This window comes from Mandrillus leucophaeus, unplaced genomic scaffold (genome assembly GCF_000951045.1).
Source record: "Mandrillus leucophaeus isolate KB7577 unplaced genomic scaffold, Mleu.le_1.0 Scaffold1649, whole genome shotgun sequence".
Taxonomy (NCBI): Eukaryota; Metazoa; Chordata; class Mammalia; order Primates; family Cercopithecidae; genus Mandrillus; species Mandrillus leucophaeus.
This window is the reverse complement of record NW_012101642.1, coordinates 485,659-513,169: the sequence shown is the minus strand read 5'-3', so window position 1 is coordinate 513,169 and position 27,511 is coordinate 485,659. Positions and strand designations below refer to the sequence as shown.

The 27,511-nt window shown below is 33.4% G+C and overlaps 1 protein-coding gene across 1 annotated transcript in view; it reads right to left on the bottom strand.

The window, feature by feature from the left end:
* Positions 1 to 27,511, bottom strand: part of KIAA1109 (KIAA1109 ortholog) — a 192,700-nt gene that overhangs the window by 11,766 nt on the left and 153,423 nt on the right. The window contains exons 62-78 of the mRNA XM_011976372.1: positions 24,953 to 25,062; positions 24,168 to 24,258; positions 21,167 to 21,420; positions 18,001 to 18,216; positions 16,680 to 16,860; positions 15,951 to 16,152; positions 14,248 to 14,409; positions 13,580 to 13,719; positions 11,098 to 11,299; positions 6,937 to 7,137; positions 5,997 to 6,176; positions 3,819 to 3,956; positions 2,813 to 3,070; positions 1,884 to 2,034; positions 1,298 to 1,455; positions 937 to 1,129; positions 505 to 722 (exon numbers count right to left, since the gene is read on the bottom strand). Of these exons, the coding sequence (XP_011831762.1) occupies positions 505 to 722; positions 937 to 1,129; positions 1,298 to 1,455; positions 1,884 to 2,034; positions 2,813 to 3,070; positions 3,819 to 3,956; positions 5,997 to 6,176; positions 6,937 to 7,137; positions 11,098 to 11,299; positions 13,580 to 13,719; positions 14,248 to 14,409; positions 15,951 to 16,152; positions 16,680 to 16,860; positions 18,001 to 18,216; positions 21,167 to 21,420; positions 24,168 to 24,258; positions 24,953 to 25,062 (3,055 nt within the window). The remainder of the gene's footprint in view (positions 1 to 504; positions 723 to 936; positions 1,130 to 1,297; positions 1,456 to 1,883; positions 2,035 to 2,812; positions 3,071 to 3,818; positions 3,957 to 5,996; positions 6,177 to 6,936; positions 7,138 to 11,097; positions 11,300 to 13,579; positions 13,720 to 14,247; positions 14,410 to 15,950; positions 16,153 to 16,679; positions 16,861 to 18,000; positions 18,217 to 21,166; positions 21,421 to 24,167; positions 24,259 to 24,952; positions 25,063 to 27,511) is intronic.

Below are 27,511 nucleotides of genomic sequence, written 5' to 3'. Positions count from 1 at the left end.
TAGTAAATTTGTTAGGGTCTTTCTCTCCCATTAGAATCTATGCTTCATGAGGGTAGTGATTCTGTCCATCACTAGATCTCCTGTGCCTAGAATAGTGCCTAAGCACATGGTTGTAGCTTAATAAATATTTGCCAATTGAATTACTAAGTGAAAATAATGATCTGCTTAATACCACTCACCTAGTAAATCCAAATTGAGATATTCTGACTCCATAGACATTCTAAACTAAAACATGATATTGTCATAAACAGTATTCAAGAGTGTGGAGTGAGTATGGATGCAGATGCACTGCAGCAAAGGGAAGAGATAACAAATGATGTCTTCCTAAATAATGGCCTCTAATTCCATTGGCAGATAGAAAATCTGGCCCTTTGCTAACTGAGTGGGATAAAGAGCCTGTGGGCTATTTTCTAAGTAGGGCATACAGATTATTATTTTAAATTAAGAATGTACCATAGTTAGTGAAAGATAAAGCATATATAAAAGCTTAATTCTAATTCTTACATTGTTCTTGTGAACTCTTTTCTAGGTTGCTAGTCATTGTCTTTGGCGGAAGATAAGGAACTGGTCCCCAGGTAGACAGAGCTCGTTTGCTGGTATCAAATTGTTGTGTGAAAAATTCCTGGAGTTTCATTCCTATTTTTATCAGGTCTGGTGTGGTTGATCTTGATATCATTACTTGGAAAATATCCCACTTCAAATCTCCATGGACGAAAATCTCACTAGAGCATAAAACAGAATCTTTGTCATATGTCTTACAGAAGATGCTCAAAAAGTACAGGAAACATTTTCTTGCCCCACCCAGCTTTTTAATTTGTATTAATTGCATAATAAATAAGAGTTTTATAAGAAAAATTGCTATTTTCTCACCAGATGATAGACAATATGTTGAGAACAGTCATGTAAATTGTCCAAAAAGCAATCCTTAATAAATACCTTTTATCAGTTATGCTTGAATCCAATGTATTATACAAGTTTACTTTCCATTCATCCTGAAGCTTAAGATCAGCATTACTGAAGATGCCCATGAGGATACTTGAGCCCATGTAATCAACACGAGCTTCAGTAGAACCCATAGTAATCTGAATTTTGTGACTGGGTTGCTGATTTGGATGTTCAGAAATATGAGCTAAAATAGAAACAATAATTTTCACAGACATGTCCACAGGAAAAACTCGTAAGAGTCAATTTCCAAAAGCGTTTTGATATCTATCTATCTATCTACCTATCTATCTATCTATCTATCTATCTATCTGACTTAAGGCTATGTTAGATCAGTTGTAAAATTCCAACATACCAACCATCTCCAAAGCATTGACATCTATGGTCCCTCCAACTACTCCTCCTTTAGAATCTAATTGTGATCTTCCCAGACCAACAGACATGCTAATCTCTCGATCACGATTACTTCCTACTGACAGACGGCCCTGGCTCTTCAAACCACTAGTTGTCCAACTAAAAAATGAAAAAAAGGTTATTAGATATATAGTTTCCAGTGTCATGAATTAAAACAGGATTTAAATTAAAAAGCAGTTAAATCAGTTTATTCAATAGGTCAAGTTTGACAATGAAACAACATACTTTTTATAAAAACTATGTGGTAAATATCTGAATATTAACATTGATAATGAAGCTTTACTCCTCGCTAGAAAATTACCCTGTTCTCTTTATAATTGATTCCCTTTTTATAGAACATATATTTCATGCTGTTTTATATTGCAGTATCCTTAGAATTAAGCCGTTTTCAGGATAAAACATTTTATATCGTTTACTATCTTTTTCAAATATTTAGCATTCAAAAAAGGTTCTGAATATCTTTACTACAATAGAAGAAAAATTACAAAAATGATTAAATACATTTCCTTTGTATCTGAATAGCTTACGTTGTATTTCCCATTACATTACTCATATTCATTTGAACGTTTAATTGCTTCAAGTTGATAGCAAACACGACAAGTGTTTCCCATGGGGTCCCTTGTTGGCTTGCTGCTTTGTTTGATTTGTTAAAAGGAGTTGATGTTTTTGAAAGTGAATCTAAAAATAGAAAAATCAAATACATGTTCATTCACATAAATGCCAAGCTAGTCACAACGCAAAAACTATTTTTATCGCTATAATCCATAAAGTAAAAATATAATATTCTTGTATTAGAATCTAATGTTTAATAGTTATATTGCCTCTAAAATAATAGTTACCATTTACTAAATGTTTATAAGTGCTGGCAGCTTTACCTCTTGAAAGCTCATAAAATTATGTATGGCCCCCATTTTATATGAGGAAATTTTGGTGTGCATGGGATATAGCAGCACAGATCATGCATCACCCTAGGATTTTGTTTAACAAAGAAGAAAATCATAAGGTGCCAAATACAGGACTCAAAGGCAGAAACCACTCTGAAATGCAGACGCCGGTTGGGGTGCCTGTTTTGTGTTCTTATGGACTTAGTATGTATCTTGAATCCTGCATTTGCTCATTATATTTTAATCTTTTGACAAGAACTACATCATTCATTTTTATACAGTCAGGCACAAGTACAAGCCCAAGGCCAAACCCATATGGAGCACACAAACAATATGCTAATTACTCTCCCCTTATCCATTCGCAAACCTACTGGCCATCTAGCTGTCTTGATGGCAATACTTTGAAATGTCTGTTTTGTTGTTTTTACTGTCTTTGGGGATTTTTTTTTTTTGACATGTCATAAAAACCTCAAGAGTATATTTTCCTATAGTTAGGGCTGAAATCTGAGAGTAACTAAGAATTTATCCTGAGAACACTGTAGGGCTACTGATAACAAAAAGAGCAGTGTTACCTCTTCGAGGAACTGAAGAATCAGATACACTTCTTGATCTTATGGAAGCTGGGGATTTTAGGCTCTGTCCTACTGTCCCTGGTGACATGGTACTGTTTGTCATATGCTCATTGAACACATTAGGTGACTGAGGCATGTGGGTGAAGGAGGCTGACTGACTTGGCTGCTCCCAGGTCTTGCAGTAAGCTTTTCTTGATGATTCAGGGGAAAGGTGCTGGCTTACACCTTCAATGGAATCTGGTGTCCCTGGGCCAGATGCTAGTAGAAAACAAAACAAAAAATCCAAAGTAACAGGGTAAAATCCCTATGTTATAAAATAATTTCACCCATCCATCATTTCTAATCACATTACATATTCCTTCTAGTTCTCTATTTAGCAGCTGTGCAGCAATTTACAGGTTGCAAAGAACATTCCAGTATTTTGTTTAAACTCCATGAAAAGAGCAAAACAGGAGCTCTGGTCCCAGTTTACAGGTGAGGGAATACACTCAGACTTAGGGTTTCTCATATTTACCTCAGTATGTAACTGACTCTACTTTTCATTTCCAAGAATCTCTTGATTTCATTACCTACAACAATATCTAAATCCAGCAGACAAATGCAGGCAAGATAGTAACATGTCCCCAGCATCTTCTGTTTCCCATGCTTAATTAACCATGATTAACTTGGATATTTAAAAGGATTACAAAGTAATCATTATAGAATAAATGTACTAACAAATTTACTAATTTACAAATTTACTAATTTGTTAGGAGAGTTATAGAATAAAAAGTCAGCTAGAACGTAATCTCAAAGAAGACAAGACTTTTTGTCTGTTTGGTCCTCTGATATATCCTCAGTGCTAATATATCCCTTGTGGTTGGCATACTAGAGGGGCCCAATGGACATTTCTTGAATGACTGAATGCGTCACATGATACACCCTACCAAGTAAGATCACGTTTGTGTTATCAATTGTAGGTCTTGCTGCTACTGTAACCAAAATTAAAATTACATAACAAGCTTACTTGGCAAATTTATAGTTTGGTCTCCAAGGAATAGACGTCTTGCAATACTTCTTCTATACCATGCTCTTGGAAATGCCAGAATTTCACTGAGTCGGCGCATATCATATTTAAACGAGGCAGACCCTATATCACAAACAGCTGATACATAAATAACATTTGTTAGTACAGATTTCTAAAACCTTTAATGTTTTCACATGCTAGGTATAAGACAGGGTTCTTATAAACCTGAATTATACTTAAGTTACATATTATGATAAGTGACGTGTTCTTGCACAACTTACAAAAACAGCACATTCTCACATTGTTAGTACCATTTCCCTTTTTTGAGGTGATGGCGAATTGGAATTCTATTATCACTTTATCATGAACTCCTCAGAGAAGTTCTAAAGATCAGTCTGATAGCCAGCTTTCAATTTTAATACAACAGTCTTTTCTATTATGGAAAATGAATAATCAGGATGAGCTGATACACAAATTTTCTCAAAAGGAATTGTAAACCAAATAGCTGTGTGGCAGGGACTACTATTTTCTTATCAGATTAATAGCAGTGACTTTAGACAAAAAACATTTTGATGGCCTTCTTCCAGAGTTCTGCTCTGGAGCATTCTTCTACTCCTGTTGTATGTGCTCTTCTATTCTTCTACCATAGTTTCTATAGGGTTTACATGCCAATGACTCCCACAGCTAAAACTTCTGTTTTTGTCTGAGCCCATACCTACATAGCCATAGCCCCTAAGTCAATTGTCTACCAGAACCTTCCACCTAAATGTCCTATAGACATTTCCTTCTTTATTTTCTAAATTAATGGCTTCACTGCTCCTTCAGCCATCTAAGCTAAAAGTTTGAGGCATTCTTGTCTCCTTTATTGCCCCTAATACAATTTGTACTCAAGCTTATGGATTCTCTTCTCTCTCTCTTCAACCCACTCCTCATTCCCTTTTCTCCTTTTTTTACTGCCACAGTTCATGCTCTCATCTGCTATTGCATGGTCTATTTCAGCAGCCTCCTCAAGCATCTTTTCTTTCCTATCTTTCAGGCTACCATCAACTCTCTTTCTAAAACACCATTCTGAAGCATCACCCCATTTCTTAACCTGTAATGGCTTCTCTAATGGCTTTTAACACAACAATTCTGCTTATGCCGAAATAATCAGAACCCAATTCTTTAGCTTGGCATATGATATGAGTCCTTACACAATCAGGTCCTATTTTATCAGCTTTGCCTCCAGCCTCTCTCTTTCTGGCTCCATCTACTTTGTACAACCAATTAAATGTTCACTAATACCCTATGCTTTAGCCACAGCAAATCAAAGTATATGATCCAGAAGCATACATTTTGATGCTTCTGTGCCATTGAATACCATGTTGCTACCTCCAAGAATATTTCTACTCATTTTTCAAAATGTGAAGCCTTTTCTGATTTCTCATACAAGACAGAATTTATTGTTTCCTCCTCTTTATATAAAGCTCCATTATAGCATTCATTATCCTGGACTCATTCATTTGTCTACACATAAGACCTTGTCTTATTCATGCCTGTTCCCCTCAATCACCTAGCAATCTCAGGTGAAAGTTTATCCTAAAACACAGGCTTAATATATATTTGCAGAATATTGGGTTAAGTGAACATACTGTATTTATTTGATTCATAATTATGAGAGCTTTTACTCAGTATTCTGGATTCTTCAGAATGTCTGTTTGCATTTAATTTTTAAATACTCAAATCACAATGTAAAGGAAATGAATGATTTGCCCATAGTTATATAGCTGTTTATAAAACCAGCAATATATATGCACACAATTCAAGGTCTTCTGACGTCAAGTAAACATTTTTAAACATCACTCATCCCATTTTAGTGTTTTAAGCATTTATAATTAGAAAAAAAGAAACTGTACCAATTCATGGTGGATAAAAACTGAAGAAAATAAGCAACTTTTACTGATGTAATTGGGCATATTTGGCCCTTGGGTGATATGTCTATTTATCTAGAAATTATATTCCTAACACTGATTACTTGGATTGAGACAGTACCATAGGCTGGGCATTCCTGTCCTTTATATCAACTTATCACTGAAAGCTTAACATTAAGTGACTTAATATTTAAACACTACTAAAACAGAGGCCATTATTTAATTTTGGAAAACAATATTTTAATTTAAAAACTATAAAATTGAGTACCAGATATATTTATTAATGTAGTGTCCATTTTGCTTGTAGACTTGTTTACAGACTGACTTTCAAAAAATGAGGCACCTCCTGAACGCCTGATCCGTGACAAACTCACTTTTACAAACTCAAGGTTTATACTGAGTGAATCTTTTCGACCAGTGACTGAAGTGGGCTCCTCATCCACATTCCCTTTAAAACAAACAAACACAACCCCCACATCTATGTATACATATGTACACACAGTTGTCTAGTTAAGTGAAAATTATCTAATACACTGTAATATGCCATGAATTAAAATCACTTGAAGTAAAAATTTAAGCACAGTGATCTAATGAGCATTAGCTTTCCTAACAACAATTTAAGAGGTTCAAACCCAAAAACATAATTGGTGATTTTTACAGCCCTTCTCCAATAATAGCAACTAGAATTGACATGGAATACATGTTTTCATCATTTATTTAAATACAAGTCAAGAGTTAGTTACTAATAAGCTTTTATGCATTTGCAGTGGTTCATCTGCACTTCAAAGTGATAATGAAATTTGATTTCACTAAATGGCTGACTTAAATTATAGTCTCTTTTTAAATTAACAAATGTGACCCATGCACTTTAAAATTTTACTTTCTATACAATTTGTTATGTAAATGGACAGTGATTTGCTAAGACATTTAAACATTTCAGTGACATAAGTAATCTCTGATATCCAGAGATTACTGTGCTATGTATATCACTTAGAAAATATTCTGAATTTTAAAATTCTTGTATAATTAATTCACCTGAATTACTTATTGTATATGTATACTTATTATGTAAATATGAGATAGGTATTATCAAAGAGGAAAAATATAAAAATGATCTTGGGTATGTCCCTTATGATTTATGAAAATAAAGCTTAGAAGTTTGAAAACATGCTGTAAATCTGAAAAAGACATGAACATGCAAAGTATACCTAATCCTCCTGATCCAGGTGTAAGGCCAGAAACAGCAGTTTTTTGTTTCCCTGCTCCATATGGATGAAATACATAAAGGGAAAAGTCAGACATGCATGCAGTGAAGCTCAAGCCAGATGAACTACTGCTGGAACTGGTCAGGTCTGACTGACTACTACTATGTCGACTTCGGCCAAGAGGGCTGCCTAGTCCTGATGAACCTACAGTGAGCACAGGAAATTGAAAATATAAACCACAAGAAAAAAACGCCAGTCAATAATATGTTCTTAAGAACCAAACATGACTTCAGAGTAAAATGGAGACACTCAAACATATCAATAGATTTAACAAATCAATAGATTTAAATCCTTAAAACTGAAATAAAGACTTAGATGTGTTTTCCAATTAATTTACACCAGGGTTGAATACTCTGTTCATCCTTAAAACAATTATTTTTATATATATGTTTGGCCTACTGCATGGTTTCCTATTTTCTCCTTGACTCCTAGAAGCAGGCAATGGAAGAGGCCCAAAATAGCTGGGGCTTAAGCAAAAGGGGAGGAGAACATACTGTAAAAAATCTATATCATATACTTGGAGTCCACATTTCAGTAGATGCAGTGGAAACAGGGCAAGGTATGCAAATGCAGAAAGTAAAAAGATCTCGTGTGGAGAGCCAAGTGTCCTTGTTGGTAACATTTACTGGGGATGGACAGGTAAATTCCAAAAACATTTTAAAAAGACCATTTGAATAGATTATTAAATGATTTTGCTGGTGATTCCAAAATGTATGTCCAGACCAGACCTCCTTTGGATTTATATATTACAACTGCCTACTTGACCTCCTATTAGAATGGTTCACAGGCATTTAAACCGAACTGTACTCTTGATCTTTTTCCTTGAATTTGCTTTTCTTCCAGTGGGCCCCATCTCCAGTAAATGAATACTTCATGAAAATAGCTCAACCAGGCTGGGCGCAGTGGCTAATGCCTGTAATCCCAGCACTTTGGGAGGCTGAAGCAGGCAGATTATGAGATCAGGAGCTTGAGACTAGCCTGACCAATGTGGTGAAACTCCATCTCTACTAAAAATACAAAAACTAGCCGGGCGTGGTGGCATGCGCCTGTAATCCCAGCTACTCAGGAGGCTGAGGCAGGAGAATTCTTTGAACCCAGGAGGTGGAGGCTTCAGTGAGTCGAGATGGCACCACTACACTCCAGCCTGGGCAACAGAGCAAGACTCCATCTCAAAAATAAATAAATAAATAAATGAAAAGAAAATAGCTCAACCAAAACCTGGGAGTTACCTGTCATCTTTCCTACTCCTGACTGTCTGTCATGCAGTTTATCATCATTTCTATATCTCAGGCATATAAAGTCTGTCCGTTTCCTTCCATCTCACTGCTGCCATTGTAGCTTAAGCAATTATTAACTCTGCCTGGACTACAGAAACAGTTCTCCTTGCCTCGTCCTACTCCAATCAACTGCCGCACTGCAGCTGGACTGGTATTCTAAAAGTATGTATGTGAATCATATCCACTCCCTTGCTTAACCTTTCAGTGGCTTTCCCACATGAGTTGACTCTTTCCTATCTCTCTAAACCCTTCTTATGCCAGTCTCCACACTTAACAATGGCTTTTTTTTTTCCTTTTTGTTATTCAGAGTTGCCAAACTGTTTCTTCTTTGTGGATTTTGTATTCTCTCCCAGGAGTGTCCGTTCCCCCAATTCTCTGCTTGGCTAACTCATACTCACCTCACGTTTCCATTTAAAATAAGCTTGTCTGCTGGGCTATTATTTGTTTCTCCAAATTCAGTTTAGGATCCACATTAGTAAGTATGAACCACGTCTATTAGCTAAGTTCACTATTACTACGCCCTAGCACTGACCCAGACCACAAAGATTCTTTGACAGAATGGATATTGTCGCAACCTATATATTATCATCATCATTCCTTGAATATTTTATAATGATAAAATGAGGGGTGCTATTCATTTCTGTTGTTTTCTAAGGAATAATAAAATTTGGGCATAAAAAGTTTCTCATTTCATATTCCTTTCACTATCTATTCCTAGCATGGTGCATATATACTGCTATAATAATTTAAGTGCTAATAATTTATGACATTAGGACAGTTTGTCACTAAGAAAAAGATTGACATTCCAAAAGAGAAATGGGCATGGGCATATATTTACCACTCCCAAGAAATAGCTAATGAAGTAATAGAGTACAGATTAATAAAATCCAATTTTAATCCATCACATTGACAATGATTAAAATTTAAAGCAGTGTTGGAAAGAATACAATGAACTGGTGTCCATACACACTGTGGTGAGAGTGTAGAAATGTTACAGTCTTACCAGAAAGCAAATGTATCAAACACTTTCAAAATGTTCATACTTCCTAACCTAGAAATTCCACTTTTAAGAATTTCTCCTAAGAATATATCTTTGTTTAAAAATATTTACATATAAAGATGTTGACTTTAGTATTATTTTGAAAGCAAAATAGTCCATGGAATCTCAAGTATATGATCAAACTAATGGAATATCTTATAGCCATTACTTTTAGAGATGAATATTTAATAATTTAGGAAAATACCTATGATATTTTAAATTTTAAAAAGTTACATAGAAGAGGCCATATTTCAATTGTTGCCTTGGAAAAAGATTGTATCACTATAGAAATGTTGTAGTGTTATCAGAGATAACACTGGTTATCTAGGATAAAGGGATATTCTCATTTGCATTTCATCTTTAGTACTTTTCATTTTCTATAATGAATAGTGAGTGTAAATTTTATAATCAGAAAATGTTTTTCAAAGACCAACACTACCACTTACAATATTTTGTTGACAACACAACTCCAACAGCAATATTTTGGAGCTAAGTACTAGATAATGGGTGACCACATTAGCAAAATCTTTATTTCTAAGATATCAACCTTTTTGTTTTCCAATTTTGTGAAAACTTTCAAAGATTCGCACAGCAAAAGAAATGATTTCTTATAACAATTTCCCCACTAGTACAAGTAAATACTGTGTTCAAGATATAATTTCAATTTTTCAAAGAGGAATTTTGGGATGCTTTCTCACAAGCCAGTTTGTAATAATTTTTCCAACTGATGCTTGATGAAATTATTAGAATAAAGATTTGAATCTAAGATGACTCTCAAGTAGGACTCAAAACCTAAGCTGTATTTCCTTACAAATCAGAAAGGTAATTTGCCCTCCACAGTCTTCATGCCTCTCAAAAATGGAATTTGGGATTTTATTTTTTTCACTCTTAATGCAAGCCTTCTCAGTCTTGCCATTATTGACATTTTCAACCAGATAATTCTTTGGGAGTGGAGGGGGTTGTCATATATACTATAGAATGTTTAGTAACATCTCTGGCTTCCCTTCTAGCTGCCAGCTGTAAACCCTCAGTTATGACTATCAAAATTGTCTCCTAATATTGCCAACAAGATAGCTCCTGGTTAAGAACCACTATTTTAACTATATTCCAGTCTTATCAGTTTTCATTCAGTCTAGTCTCTTTTTTTCAGAGGTATTCAATAAAATCTTTACCATTTGCATGTGTGATCTCTGTTTCATTTTTAGGGCAGAAATGGCACCCAGTTTAACATAGTGAGGAATGCCTATCATCTCAGGAAATCAATTATATTTTAAAAACAAAACCTTTATGAAACACATATTTGAGTTAGATAACCAAATTTGCCCTTTAAAAATACATATGCTACTGCTACTTGATACAGTTTTCACTCAGTGTGATAAAAAAAAATCCCTGTAAGGTAACACTATGTTTCTTATTTTCCATTTATAATACTGATTACTCCTGAATGTCAAGTATAGCTTAAGATAAAAGATATTCAAAAGTACTTGAACGTGTGAATTATTATATAGTAGTTATGTCATAGCACTTGTAGTATGTACATTCAAACCAAATTCAAAATACTATCTAATTGCCATTCAGCTAAAAATAGAAACCAAAGGGTACTCAAGTTCAAGTAACACACGAAATATACTCAAAACATTGGTCTACTACAGATTTCTTTCTATAAATAATCCTCAGATTTCCCCTTTTCCAAGTATATTTAAAAATATGTATTAATTACTATTAAAATATTCATTTAAAAATAGTATTTGGTTTTATACTAGAGGAATAAAAGAACATTATCTATACCTGGTATTCCAGTTTTGCTAGCAGAAGTCTTTGTTCCACTCTGAGCAGCATTACCTCCAGGGGATAAAGTTTCTGCAGGATATGTAGTCCCTAAAGTCTCCAGTTCTCCTCGGTTTGAAGAAAACACCAAATCCAGGGATGGCAGCTTTAACATGCATTCTACTCTTGATACTGGTAAACAGCTAAATTTTATCTGTGAGGGCTAAAAATAACAGAAAGAAAAAGCTTTCTAGGAACTCGATAAATGAAAAGTTTTAAATGGAAATAATATTGAAATGTTCAATACTTAAGAAACTTTTTTTTTAATAGAAAGAAATGAAGTATATCACCTGAACTCATACAGAAACCACAACATCTACAGGGAAGTTAAGAAATTTCACCTTGGATTTCAAAAGTTACCTTTAATTTCCATTTCTGTCTACATATATTGATCATGTTTACTCATTTGATACTTAAGATTTTGTGTTTATTGTCCTAGCTTTTTTAAACAGAAGCATGATATAAAAATCAAAATGTATAAACAAAATGCTATCATTTTAAAACACCTAAATATTTGAGGAGCCATCTCAGAACAATAAGACGGTTGACCCTTGAACACCACAGGTTTGAACTGTACTGGTCCAATTAACGTATGGATTTTTTTTCAGCCAAACATGGATTGAAAATACAGTATTTGGGATGAAAAACCCGCATATACAGAGGGCTGTCTCTTTTCTTTTTTAGTAATTCCTCAGGGCTGACTGCGGGACTTGAGTATGTGTGGATTTTGGTATACATACTGGGGGGCAGGGGTAGTGTTAGAGCCAATCTCCTAAGTATATGGAGGGACTGTATTTAGATATTTAGATAGTTCAGAACCTTAAAAATATTTATGCTCATATTAAACTTGTTCATAATAACAAAGGTTGGTTATAGTTCAGAACCTTAAAAATATTTATGCTTATATTAAACTTGTTCATAATAACAAAGGTTGGTTTTTGTTTTTTTAGAGACAGGGTCTCACTCTGTTGCCCAGGCTGGACTGCAGTGGTACAATTATGGCTCATGGCAGCCTTTGAACCTACCAGTCTCAAGCAATTTTCCCATCTCAGCCTCCCAAGTAGCTAGGACCACAGATGCACACCATCACACCTGGCTTTTTTTTTTTTTTTTTTTCCTGGTAGAGATGGGGTCTCCATATGTTGCCCAGGCTGGTCTCCAACTCCTGGGCTCAAGTGATCTACCCACCTCAGCCTCCCAAAGTGCTGTGATTACAGGTGTGAGCCACTGCACCCAGCCCAAAGGTTTTATAACCCTCAAGCCCTCATTCAATTCTGTTTTCATCAGGCCTTTAAAAAAGCTAGCTAAAAATTCTACAATGTAAGACTGAAGCTCTTTGGCCACATTAACGTTATAGAAGATAGTTGGAACAGATGACCATTTGTGTTTCCTTTACTCTTAAGATTGATTATTAGATTTTAATTGAGGATCAACTAAACCCTGAAGTTTTGATACAAGTAGTTTTAAATCCTCCTTGATAAACGGATTTAATTAAATATATACTATATCTGGTATAGTATATATGCTAATATATATAATATATACTAATATATTTGGTATAGTATATATGCTAATATATATAATATATACTAATATATTTGGTATAGTATATATGCTAATATATACTCTCAAAGGCCTATTGGTAGGACAGCATTTTAGAATAAAATACTAAATAAAAACTAGGTAACGCTTAGCAAAATTTTTAACAAAAGTACTATTGTGACTTTACATCTCAATTACACTTTGTATCTGCCCAAAAAGAACTATAATGGCAAGAAATTAAGGTGCCAAAATAAAGGCATAAAATGCTTAAAAAAGGGTTTTAACTTAAATATTTTTATTTTTGCCACAGAAGTATGAGTTTTAATTTTTGAAAACCCAAAGATCTATGAAACTTCTTGGTAGAAAAGTGAATACAGATGATCTCCAATTTAGGATTTTTCTACTTTATGATGGGCAAAAGTGATACACATTCAGTAGAACCTGTATTTTGAGGACCCACACAACCATTCTGCATTTCACTTTCAGTAAACATTCAATAAATTACATGAGATATTCAAGACTGTATTATAAAAAAGGCTTTGTGTTAGACGACTTTACCCACCTGAAGAGTAATGTGTTCTGAGCACATTTAAGGTAAGCTAGTTTAAGCTATGATGTTCAGTAAGTTAAGTGTATTAAATGTATTACTGACTTATGCTATTCAGTTTGTGATGGGTTAATCAGAACTTAACAGCATCATAACTTGAGCATCCGTATATACATAACATTTCACACATACTTCACAGATACTGAAGCAACCTCCAAGCCATCATAAACATACTAAACATTCATGAACCTGAGGTTAAGAAAACTTTTAAACAGTAACAATGTTGAAGTGTTCAAATAAACTTAAGAAAAACATTCCTCTTTAAAACAGAAAGAAAGAAATGAAGTATGTCACCTGAACTCGTACATAAACCACAACATCTACAGGGAAGGAAGAGTAAGCAGATGTCGAAGATGACACTAGTGATGTTGTTGATTCTTCCATAGGATCTGGTATTTCAAAATGTCCCATATCTTCATCTTGTGAGCTGACAGCTGTTTAAAATATCTGGTTAAGTTTTATTATTAGATCAAAGGCAAACTATTTATTAAAAGATTCTTATTGTTTATACAAGTGAGATGAGAGGTATGAACACCCAGAAACATTTGCTTCTGTAGCCCTTCATTCTATACATTTTTCCCTTTTCACACCTCTTGCTCATTCCCCCAAACTCAAATTTTCCTGCTGCTATACCAAACACTGTACAAAGAAACTAGTGATTATATCCTTGCCCTCAAAGAGATTCCAGTCCAAGGGACACACTATGGATGTAGAACCTAAATGTTAAATTTTGTCATTAACTAGCTGGGGCCATGGGAAAGTTCTATAACCTTACCAGGACTTAGTTTCTTCATTTGTAAGTGACAATTAGATGATCTCTCAAGTTCTTTTACAGTTTATAATTCTTTAATATTTATAATTGCATATATTATGTAATAATGTATAATAGCATTAAGAAAACCTTCTATATAATAAGATCCCAAAATATATGTGATGGGGAGGTATATAAGAAGGATGCTTACCTGTATAATTCCTTTCAATTGGTGTAATTGGGATAGTTTCCAGAGCTTTTTCCAGAAAGTCTAATAGGCAGGGACTGATAACCATTTCTTCTGGCAATGACTGAAGTGCTACCCAGGCATATAACTTGGCTGTTTTTACTCCTCCACTTCCTTTTCCTTTGGCTGGAACATTTAGAAATTCCATTTAATGGATTTTATAAAAAGTTCCAATTAAACAGAAATTTGAATTATATTAAAGTTTAATCAGGTGAAGTACCTCACATTTAAGGCCTTACAAGAAAATAATAAAAGTAGCAGGTTGATAGGAATGATATGTTAATGTTAGAATACAGAGGCAATTAATGACATATAATAAGGTGGTTATCCCTACTTGCTCTACATCACAAGTTTTGGTCCAGTTTTTCAGCTTTATATTTTGCTTAGTCTCTCATTAGCATTAGTCATTTTGTCCATTTAAGAAGATATAGAGAACTTTAACAATATTTAGTGGCAAGTGAAGAAAAATGTCACTGTTCTCAGGCTTTCCTAGGCTTAGCTTGTACATATTTATAATGCTTCCCTATATGGAATGCCATTTCTCTTTCCTTTTACCTAACTAAATATATCTGCTTCAGGAGAATGAGTAAAACATCTAAGACTTAGCTAGCTTTGGCTAAGGTTTTCAACTCTTAACATTTATTAGTTGTTCAAATCTAGGAAAGACATCCAACTTTTATGAGCCTTAACTTTCCTCATTTATAAAAGGCGTTAATATCTGCCATGTACTTAATGGACACAGATGTGCCTTGTTAACTGAAAAGTGGTATTAGGCATTCTCAGCATAATTACCATTTTAAAAGGTTTATATATCAGGTTTTGTCTCCCAAATGAAACTTTTTCAAATAATTCTTGTCTAGTCTGATATTTTTTGGAAATCCTGCCATGTATGTACGGTATCATTCATGTGCTATGGTAGCCAGATTCCAAGATGACGTTCAATGATCCTTGCCTCCTGTTATTCATACCCTTGTGTAGTTTACTTCCATACTGATCTTCTATCACTAGGTTTTACTCATCACACAGGTCTCTTTTGGAGAACACTCAAGAAGCCCATTAGAGAAGCCCACATGAGAGGAACTGAAGTACCAATTAGCCAGTCACATGATTGAGACATGATGGAGGCAGATTTTTCAGCCCCAATCAGGTATTCAGATGACTCTAGCCCTAGCCAATGTCATGACTACAATCTTGTAAAAGACCATGAGTTAGATCCACTGAGCCAAACTGTGCCTACATTTCTGATCAACAGAACCTGTAGTTGAGGTTATAAGTCATAAATTCTGGGTAATGTGTTATACAACAGAGAAGTAATAAATGTTTAAGCCCAATGTACTGTCACGTTTGATATTTCCATCTGATCATAAGCTCCCAAATTTGAGCTATATAAAACTACTCTTTTTATATGTACAGACCTAAAAATTTAAGTAAGTAAACTATTTGGTATATTGTTTATTTTATAACAGATATTCTAAAGTAATGTTAATTTCAAAAACAGGTGAAAATGGTTGGCCCACACTTCCATATATGAAGTCTGTATAGTCATTATTGACAAGTGTATGTCCTTTTTTCTTAAACATGTGCATTGGAAAGTCTCAAAAGAGCAAGTAGGTAATAACTAAAAATTTTAAAAATGACAAAAAATAGACTATATACTCCTTAAATACCTGCGGGAATAGGTGGGGGCTGGGGAGGAAGTAAGGTGTTAGTCTTGCTCTGGACAGTGCAAGGTAAAGGAGGAGAAGGAGGAGATGTTGCACTATCTTTCATACCATACAGCTTGGACTCTTTGGAGAGTGTTCTTGGCAAGGAAGATCCCCTGGAGGCATTAGGTGATTCAGTCTTTAGCGTCTTGGAATTGTAATGCAACTGTATTGAAATAAATAAACTTTTAAAATTAAAATTATGAAGATGAGGAAAATCAAGAAATATAGAAAAATGTAGAAAAGAACACTGGAAGTCAGAAGACTTTTAACTTTTAAAAGTTAGCTTTGTGATCCTGGCAAGTTTCTTTGCTTTTATTCATTTTTTAAAATAAAAAGGTCATTTCAGATAATCTTTAATGTCCTTTCAAATTGAATAGTCTATGATTCTATAATTCTAGAATATAAAAAATTGTTTAATGAAGTTGTACTAGGTGAGGTTTAGCAAGTTTGTTATGAATATCAATTTATTAAAAAACTGAACTTCTTTCCATCAAACGTCCATGGAAAATGCTATATAAATTAGTGGGAACCTGCAGTTTTGATGTTCTTCTGTCCAGAATATGGCCATATTAGACAAAAAAGTTACTAAGTCTCATTTTAATTTAATGAGAAAAAGATGAACATATATGATAGAAAATAAACATTGCTACCAATAGTCTAATCCCTTACCCTAGGCAATTAGGTTTTTACCTTTACATCAACTCCAGGAATGTAAAATACTGTTGTTTCTAAGTCACTAGGCTTTGTCTGTAGAGATGATGGCACTTTCTTGCCGGTCATTAAATGGGTGGTAGAAGCATAATTAGTTTGAAACTTCTTCTTTTTTGAAGGTGAATCTTGATCTAAGCTCCTGGAACTTCGATCATAACTCCTGTGAACAGAAAAATGTTATTCTAAAAAATGACACATTTATCTCTTTTTTTGTTTAAAAGCTAACTTTTATTTTTACAGTAAATAGAATATAATCCTTTAGGAAGTTGAAAAAAACTAAAGTTCATCATTATCTCTAGTGAGACTGGTTAATGCCTTGCATGAATGATGTAAATGTTGTATATTCCATAACTATACAGGGCAGTTACCTTTATTCTTTCCTAAGGTCGTGACTTTCATTTGAACATACTAGGTTGAACCAAATGAAACTGCCCTTTATAAAGGTAAAAATACAGCTAAATATTAGCAATTTATTATGGGTTATGGTTCAATAAAAAATAAACTAATAGTCATTCTTTTTATCATCACTACTACATTTGTAAGAGATTTTAACTGTTTATAGTACCTTTTTATTTTCTCTTATTTTATAAAAGCCTCAATTAAATATTTTATTATGGAAATTTTTGAACATATAAAAAGTAATCAGAATAGTATCATTAATGATCCTCCATGTTCCCACTACCCAGTTTCAATAATGGTCAGCATTCTTTTTATCTACATGTCCACCCATCCACTCAATTATAACTATTTTTTTTTTACAGTTCATTTTTAGATTAGAAAAGAAAAAATTTAAAGAAAAAATATGTTAATCCTGTTTATATCATCATTTAGTTAGTGATGTAAACAAATAATAAAGCTGCAGTTATATCCTGAACACAATTTCAGTCTACTGAGGTCTGTGTAACTGTCTCCCAGTCTTTCTTATTTCTTTATGAACTCATCAAAACTCTCTATAACCAAGATACTTCTAAGCACTGTGTTGTTCTTTAAAACTGAAATATGTATAATACAGGGACAGACACTGAGAAATTCATGTATGTTAAAAGAATTCCAAAGATATAACTATTTTAATGAAAAAATTTGCCAGACTCTAAATCAGACATCCATTTCTAGTTGCCAGAAAATATTATGCACTTGTTTATAAGAAATTGTATAAGAAATAACCACTTGACCATTGTAACTATAATTACATTTACACTTCAAATCTGCACTTTGGAATGGAGAAGTTTGTTATAATTCAGTGATATATGAATAGTATTTCTAATAAAGTTACATGTATCTTTTTTAATCAATTTCTTACCTTCTCAAACTTATATCATCATGTTCTTGTAGAAGGGTGGTTGGGTGGAGTACACATTTCCCACTATCAATTTCAACCCGTATATCAAGTTCAAAGTCAATATTTCTCTCTGTAGCTGTGCCACTAAGACTTCTATTGACTGGTGTTGTTGGCCAGCGTTCTGTAAATAGCTGATGAACAGCAGCAAAGCCTGTTGCTTTTTTACGAGATGTGTGTCTACAGAAAGAACAACTGATCATTACATTGTAGTAAAATAAGAGTCTTTTTAACGAACTATTAAACATGTTCTCTGAGCAATAGTCTGTAAATAAATTTTACTATTTTATAAATTAACTTGAGTGAGTTTAATGGAGCCATTTTACTCAGCTGTTATGTACTGAATAACTATTATATGCCAGGCTATGTGCTAGGTGATGAGGACACAGACATAATCACCACTTTTAAGGAGTCTGAATATCAGTATATAAACTATACTGTGTATGTTGGAAAATATTTCATTTTCTCAAATTATAACATTTAAATGTTACTTTCCAGATTTTATTAAAGACAGAACAAGGAAAGAAAAGTAATGCCATATGCTCTTTAACAAATGGTGCTGGAAAAACTGGATATCTACATCAAAAAAATGAAATTGAACCCTTACGTTATACCATACAAAAATATCAACTCAAAATGGATTAAAGACTTAACATAACACTTGAAACTGTTAAACTCTTAGAAGAAAATATAGGGAAAAGGCTTCATAACACTGGTCTTGGCAATGATTTCCTGACACCAAAAGCACAGACAACAAAAGTAAAAACAGACAAATGGGACAACATCAAACTAAAAGAGCTTCTGAAAAGCAATGGAAACAATCAGTAGGTGAAAAGCATGGAATAGCGGAAAATATTTGTAACCATATATCTGACAAGGGGGTAATTCCCAAAGTATGTAAGAAAATCCTAGCATTCAGAAAGCAAAAAAATCCAATTTTAAAAGCTGGCTAAGAACTTAAGTAGACATTTCTGCAAAGAATCAGCCAACGGGTATATGAAAAGATGCTTAATATTACTGTCATCAAGGAAATGCAAATCAAAACCACAATAAGATTATGACTTCATACCTGTTAAGATGACTATTATTTAAATAAAAACAAAAAATAAGTGTTGGCAAGGACATGGAGAAAACAATCCTTGGACATTTTGGTAGGAATGCAAAATAGTGCAGCTGCTAGGGAAAATAGTATGGAGATTCCTCAACAGATTACAGTAGAACTACAACATGATCCAGAGATCCCACTTCTGGGTATTTATCCAAAAGAATTGAAATCGGGATCTCAAAGAGATACTAGCACTCCCATGTTCACTGCAGCATTTTTCACAATAGCCAAGATGTAGAAACAACCTAAAATGTCCATTGACAGACAAATGAATTTAAAAATGTGATGCATACATACAATGGAATATTATCAGCCTTAAAAAAAAAGAAGGAAATGCTGCACTATGTGACAACATGTATGAACTTGAGGACATTATGCTACATGAAATAAGCCAGATACAGAAGGACAAATACTGCAGGAGTCCACTTATATGAGGTATCTAAAATTGCCCAACTCATAGAAGTAGAGAATAGAATGGTGGTTGTCAGGGGTTGGGGGTCGCAGGGAGGTTGGCAGTTGCTAATCAGTCATGTATAAAGTTTCAGTTATGCAAGATTAATAAGTTCTAGAGATTGTGCCTAAAGATAACGATATTGTATTGCACACTTAAAAAGGTGTTAAGAGGGTAGATCTCATGCTAAGTGATCTTACCAAAATAAAATAAAATATTTAAAGAACTTATCCAATTGTATATCTGGAAAATATGGTTACACTAATATAAATTATATCTCAATAAAACTGACAAAAGTTTTCAAAAAGGCAATGTAAAACATAAAAAGTAAGGAGATATAGATCATCTGTTCAGGAAGGCAAATGTCCGATTACTGTTAAGACAAAACAAAAAAAAAGGGAAGAATTTATCCACACAACTATAAAGTAATATTTCCTATGACAAAATTTATATTATGTTTTAAGAAATACCAAAATACCTAGAAAACTTGTTAGAAAAGACTCAAACCTGGACCACCATGAAATTAAATATAATGACAAGATTCTAAAAATTTCCTAGAAGAAAACAGATCTAAAATATCAAAAAAATCTTAGGTCACATTGACAGAATTGAAAAAGATAACCAGCATATGCTGAATATGGATGCTGGAAGATAACAGCAGTTTTTCTTACTTAGGAGAAGAAATAAATATTAGACTAGAATTCTTTTCCCAAAGCAATGATAAACACAAAAGCAGTAAAGCTATTTTAGACATGAAGAAAATGAAGATCTGCAATAATAACTTTTCATAGAAAGTTATTTGAGAATGTACTCCAGAAAAATGAAGGAATAAAACCAAATATGCTGATGTATCAGATTTAAGAGTCAGTGGCTTCAGTCTAGGAAAGGGAGGAAAGAATCCCTAAAGCTCAAAATACAGAAGACTGAAGATAGAGACAGTTTCTTATAGATCAACTTTCGGTTATACTCTTGTGCTAAGGCAATTTCTCATTATTTATTACCATTATTAGAAACTCTTACTATTACTGTCACAACCTCACTTGAGGGTGGTTTAAACACATCAGTTCCAAAGATCCTTGCAGCTCCTCTTGAGGGCATATTCAGAACAAAGTTTCACATATGTCATTTATGTCATTAACACCATTTCATCTTATTTCTTTCTTCTAAGAATTTGCTTAAGTCTTTCATCTATTGCTAACCACTTCCCTTTACTACTTTTCTTAACTAGCCTTCACTATTACGTATGTCCTTGCTGCAATCTGTTACTTTAATGCCACAGGAATATAGCCCTCTCCTTTAATTTACTCATAACCACATCTTTATTTCCATTTTATTTTAGATGATTAAACTTAGATGACTTGAAAAACACTTAAATTTAAAAAATAATGCTATATGGAGCTACATCACAATAAACCATGTGATAAATTTTATTAAAATAAATTTTTTTAATAAGTCTCACTCAAGTGTGGCACATTAAAAATTATTTTTTGTAAAAGTTGAGTTATATGTAACATTTTGTGGTCATTTCTAAATTCTGAAATACTACATTAGGATCTGAAAACAAGGTTACTCACGAGGGTTTCCTGTAAATATAAAACCTTTCCCTCTCATGGTCTTCATCTTTTTCATCCTTCTCGGAATCTTCACTGGTAGAAGACAAACTGTCATCCCGTCGGCCCTCTTCAGTTTGGAAAGGAATGCCTGGTGAAAAGCCTCCTGGAGTTTTGGGAGAACTGAACACGGAACATGATCCTTCACTATTTGATGAGTAATGGGATGGACCTTCAATGGTTACTGACAAAAGGTCCAGTTCTGTCTCCTCTGGAAACTGATTGTAAAAACAAAAAACATCAATCAGATTCATACTTCAATTAAAAAAAGAAAAAATATATAAATTTAAACATTTAAAAATCATCTCAGAGTTGAATTTCTTCACTCTGAAATGAAAGAAAGGTCAGATTCATGAACATATGAAATAGTACACCAAGGAAGGAAGCAAAAGGGCCAACCACAGAAAGTTACACTACTAACATACTAAAAATCAGAATGAGATTTTACTTTATATAAACATATATTACTGTATCAATAAGTAAACATTGTAATTCTTTACAGCAGAAGTTAAACGTGGAAGCAAAAGAAACATGATTAACTGTAAATCAGAATGGCAAGAGCAATTAGTGATAGAAGAGCATGCAGTGTCAGTACAAAGTTTATTATTTTCTCATCATGCTAGTAGATGCTTTTTGTGGATACATCTTTTAAAAATGAGCCCCACATGAGTTAAAGAAAACTGTGCAAATAGCTGAGTAATAAAACATCTATCAGTCAAACTGAAGAATGCTGTATTTTAAGGTAAACACAGTTGGCTCTCTGTAAACACCTACAGATTCAATCCAGTGTAGATGGAAAATATTGGAGGAAAAATAAAAATAATAGTACAATATAAAATAATACACAAAATATTTAACAACTATTTATAATAGCATTTAATGTGTACTATGCATTATAAGTAATCTAGAGATGATTTAATGTTTATGGGAGGATGTACGTAGGTTATGTGCAAATACTGCACCATTTTATAAAAGGGACTCAAGTATTTGTGGATATTGGTATGCATGGGGGTCCTAGAACCAATCCCCCACAGATATTGAGAGATGACTATAGTTTGTATAAACACCATGTCACTAACTCAGGATTTCACCAGGAGACCATTTAAATAGGTCAAACAAAACAAAACAAAAACCCCATGACCTAATTTTGATGCCTAACTTCACAGAGTCACAGAGTTACTTGAGCAATAATAAGCCTTTATAAAGTTTAATGTGCAAACTAATTTATGTGCAATTTATTATTAAAACTACTGGATGCTGCTATTCGATACACAGTTAAGTCCTACATTGACAATTTCAAATCCACGTGTTCTTCATTTTATATAGTATACATGTTATTGAGTTAACAAATCAGATTGTTAGAACAGCCAATTTTTAAAACTTTGGTAAGAGACAGTAAATAAATATTTCTTTGTTTCATATTTATTTTATAGTTAACCATTCCTTAATAATCTATTTTCTAATTTATGATTAGAAAAATCTAATATTTAATCTCATAGCTATTAATTTATGATTTTTTATATACTTTTTTTTACAAGCAGTACATGGCTAATTAAAAATGGGACTTGAATTGAATCATTTCAAATATTAATCCCTTTGAGAATCACCTGGTTAGCAGAATCCATTCTATTCATGTAAATTATTTCTTTCCAAGTTTTCTTCATAAAAAAAGAACATATTTGTCAAGCTCACTCTATTACAATTAAACAGTTCTTTAAAAAATCCAGTTTGACTAAATTCAGTATAACTATGAGATACATGTTGAGACTCAAGCTTGAAGAGAGTGACAAAAGGGAAACAAAATATATTTGGGTAAGTGCTAATTTTTAAATGTACCTTGACAAAAAAGATCTAGATATTCATTCTTCTACATTGTTTTGAACAAAAGAATAATTTAAAAAATGGATAGTTTTATAAATGTTCTTTTACACCAGTGACTCAAAAGAATGCTCAATTATTAATGTTTGTTATGAATTAAATTTAATTCTTGTTTGAACTAATTAACTGATCTTTGTTTATGAAAAAATTCATTTTGTAGTTGAATATGAGGAAAAACTGCTTCACTTAGGGATTAGGAAATAACAGATTGTAGTTTTTTATTTATGATTCGGTTGATTTGATTAGCTGATTTAGTCTTTTAGTTTTTAATAGTATTAAACTACACAGAAGTAAAAACTAAGACAAATGCATGCAAGAGGTTATGAGATGTACATGATGAAAAAAAATTCAAACAGTCTTAAGCCATTATGTAAAATATTTCTGAGGTCTAAGTTTAGTTTGAAATGAGAGGAAGATATTTTGAAAGCAGATTTTCAGTGTGGTTGATTAGTTTTAAAGCACAATTTATATTGTTCTTAGGAAGTACCTGAAAATACCCTTCCCCAGGACAGCTGGATTGTGGTGTACTTCCCCATACTGTATTTTTCGACTTAATTAAAATAATAAGAAAAGTAAAAAAAAACAAAAACAAAAAAAAACATGAAAAATAATGACTTAAAAGTAAATATACAAAAAACAAAATAAACATTTTAATATAATGTTTAATATGCTATGAAATTAGAATACAACTTTGAAGCTGATCTTCCCTCTAATTTCTGCTATCTATCTATAAATAAAATACATAAATGAGGATCAATATTCCACATTTACATTTGTGTAAGATGTAGTTTAATATGGATTCTCACTGGAAAGAAAATTTATTCAACAAAAACCTTTCTACTTAAGAGAAAGCAGTTGTGGAGCCTTTATTGTAAAACGTAAACTACTAACACCGGCTTCATGGCTCTCAGATAATGTTATGAGGGCAGTGCCCACTACTTGGTAATACGCAGACAGTTCAATCATCACAATCCATACTTTGATTGTAGTCAGAAATCAGTATTTTGAAATAGTGTAATACCATAATTTTATAATTTGTAAAAACTACTTAGCAATGTGCATTTCTAACAAATTATATATCTCTTACTGTATCCTGGATATTAAAAGTTACTCTAGGTCCAGGAGATGCTGCATCCACACGGATTTCTGGGAGCTCTTCAGTTTCTCCTACTCGAGAACTGCAAGTAAATACAAAGTTATAAAACACTAATATTCTCATTAAAAAAATATTCCTGGACTTTATAAAGGTCTGATTAATGGCAATAACATTTTATTTGTAAGTATTTACCTAATCAAAGGATTGGACTTTCTCTTAACCTTTAGCATCCCATAAAAAAGACTCAATGTTTTGGTTAATTCAAGATTTTTCTAAAACTAAATCATATAAAAAGAATTTATACTTCTTACTTTTTATAGTGCTGATTTACTATTAAAACTGTATTTCACTTCAATAAAATGTAAAATTTCCATTTTTTCATATGCTAAATGTCTGCGTGACTATACTTTTTCTAAACTGACAAATTTAGAGCAGTAGCTACTAGTATGCACCTTTTAATTTCTTTGGATAATCTATAAGTTTACACAGAAAACTTGTCTATCCTTCTAAACTACAGTTTTATGTAAATAAAAAAGAAACTTGTCTAAATAGCGTATTTCATTACTAAAAAGCATACCCCACATTGTGGTTATAAATGTGATGAGAGATTCCTTAAATAAAATTCTGAGTTTGATAGTATCCACTATTATTGCATTTTACTAATAAAATTAATTTTTATTATCTTAATTTTATAATTAGAACATAAAAAAGTAGCTGACCTTGGTAAAAGAGTCAACAATTTTATTGCTTGTTTCAATGGCTGAAATATATATTACCTTGCCCTTTCCATTCGCTTAAGAGGTGGTCTTCCAGAAGCAGAAATGGTTTTTGATCGGCTATAACTTGGTTTGTAACTCAAACCCCACTTATCCTTTAGGGAAGCAGCCTAACGAAATGGGAGAGAAAAGTGACTATAGGTGATTATTTATTGTTGTAATATTTGACTTCAAATAAAAGAAAATATTCTACTATTAAATAAGTTAGCTTGTTTTCCCCAGGGGACTTTAATGTCACTTAACGTAAGTCAAAATAGAGGAGGAATCAGCTATTCTTTGGTTCTAACACCAATTAGGAGGCGCAATGAAAACATGAGCCACCAGCTGACCTGAGAGAAAAGAAGAAAAGACAAAGTTTGGGGGCAGGGACGAGGGTACAGAAACATGGTGAGAAGAAAGGAAATGATTTTAAAAGTAAGAATGGAGAAACTGAGAAAGGTTTGGGGAGAAAGCTAGATTCGGGGCAGGGGGGAAAAAAGATCACTTTTCTCCAAGGGCATCCCTTTTGTAGGACTCTTCATTACCACAAAGGAAAGTAAGAGTGTTAATGACTTAACACTTTCCCTGTCTCTAAGTCCCTCTTCTAGAAACTAGTGATGATGCTAGATAGTTAAAAGATTCTAATACAGTGGAAGTTTGGAGTCTACGATGGGTAATGGGAATTGAGGGGAATATGTGGAATGAGATGTGTTAAGAATGCAGATGTTTTAACAACTTCCGTAATTCTATCTAGTTTTATTTTTAACAGTCAATTACCAAATATGACCTGTAACAGGACACAAGCAATATTTTAATTATATTGTATGACTGTTGTGTAGACAGCAAAAATTTTAAATATAAAATTACATGTTACAGATCTCACTATCCATTATTACTATCAGAGACTAGTGACAAATAAATTGGAGAGCAGTATTCAAACTATATTCTCTGGGAGTTTAGAAGTGATCAAGGAATGGCAGGTCAAGCCAATAGCTCCTGGAACCCTGCAACAAACTTTCCCCTTTCCTCTGACAACCGCAGCTCTGATTTAATATGTTTTTCATGTGTTGGGGTACCACCCAAAAATCTCATCCTGGTTGAAAAAAAAAAGAGTTCTCTGTTAGTTTTAAAATTTTTAAAACCCATTAATCTTTTTTTCTTTTTAAGTGGTTTTTAGACTTTGTTTTCAGTTTCACATGTAAGGAGTTTGGAAGTCACCATTCCATCCTAAGAACAAGTAAAAAGCTGAACAAACTTAAGAATCAACAGCTGTTCTTGGAGCTGTGAGAAAGGGGACGAGGAAGAACAACTTCTGCCCCTCACAATGGAGAAAGAGACCAGTAAATACAGTGAGTTAACAGCTTACTAGTACAGAGATGCACAAGTAAAAACTGCTGCAGGAACAAACACTGGGGTAGGAAAACCTGAACTGTAATTAAAGAATTGCTGGAAGGTTCAGTGCAGACAAGTCTGAGAGGTAAAAACTCTAGGGAGACCCAGTCACTGGTGCCGCCAGTCACCGGTGCCCCCAAATATTGTGAGATCACCTTTCAGTAGTTCCACCAGGTTCCCACAGTAAATGTCAGAGGAAAAAAATCCCCTCAGGAGAAAAGTCCCTTAAGGCTTCCAACAGGGGGAAAGGAAAAGGAACCATTTTGAAAAAACACCAAGAGTACTTTCTTTTTCTGAATAAGAAAAAATGCCCTTAGGAGAAATTAGCTAACCAGAGCCTAACCAGTGGGAATATTATCAGAGCATAACTGACCTGGGGAAGGGAAATACAATACCAATACAGTCAGTTCTATCCATACTGGTCCACCTAAGTTGGGAGGAAAAAACTGACAAACGTGAAGTTCACAATCCAGAGGCATAGGCTCATTAAAAGATGATAAAATGCTTCTCTTACCCTGACACCTTAACATTACCTCACTAAAGATTCTTTAGAGCAGCTCTTTTTCCTTGGTAAATCATGTCTGGCTATCAAGAAAAAATTACAAGGGATATCAAACAGCAAAAAACACAATCTAAAGAGACAGAACAAGCATCAGAACCTCATAGAAGGGATGTTGGAATTATCAGAGTAGAAATTTAAACCAACTATGATTACTATGCTAAGGGCTCTAACAGATAAAGTGAACAGCATGCAAGACCATTTTTCACTGTAAGTTGAAAGATGATAATTCTAAGAACCAGAAAGAAATGCTAGCAATCAAAAACACTGTGATAGAAATGAATTATTTTGATGAACTTATTAGTAGACTGGACATGGCTGAGGAAAGAATATTTGAACTTGAGGATATATCAATAGGAACTGCAAAAAGTGAAAAGCAGAACAGAGACTGAAAAAAAAAAATAACAGTATATCCAAGGACTGTGGGACAACTACAAAATGTATAAAGTATGTGTAATGGAATACCAGAAAAAGAAAAAGAGAAAGGAACAGAAGAAATATCTGAACCAATAATGACTGAGAGTTTTCTCAAATTAATGTCAGATGCCAAACCACAGATATAGGAAGCTCAAAGAACACCAAGCAGGATAAATGCCGGGGAAAAAAAAAAAAAAAAAAAAAAAAAAAAA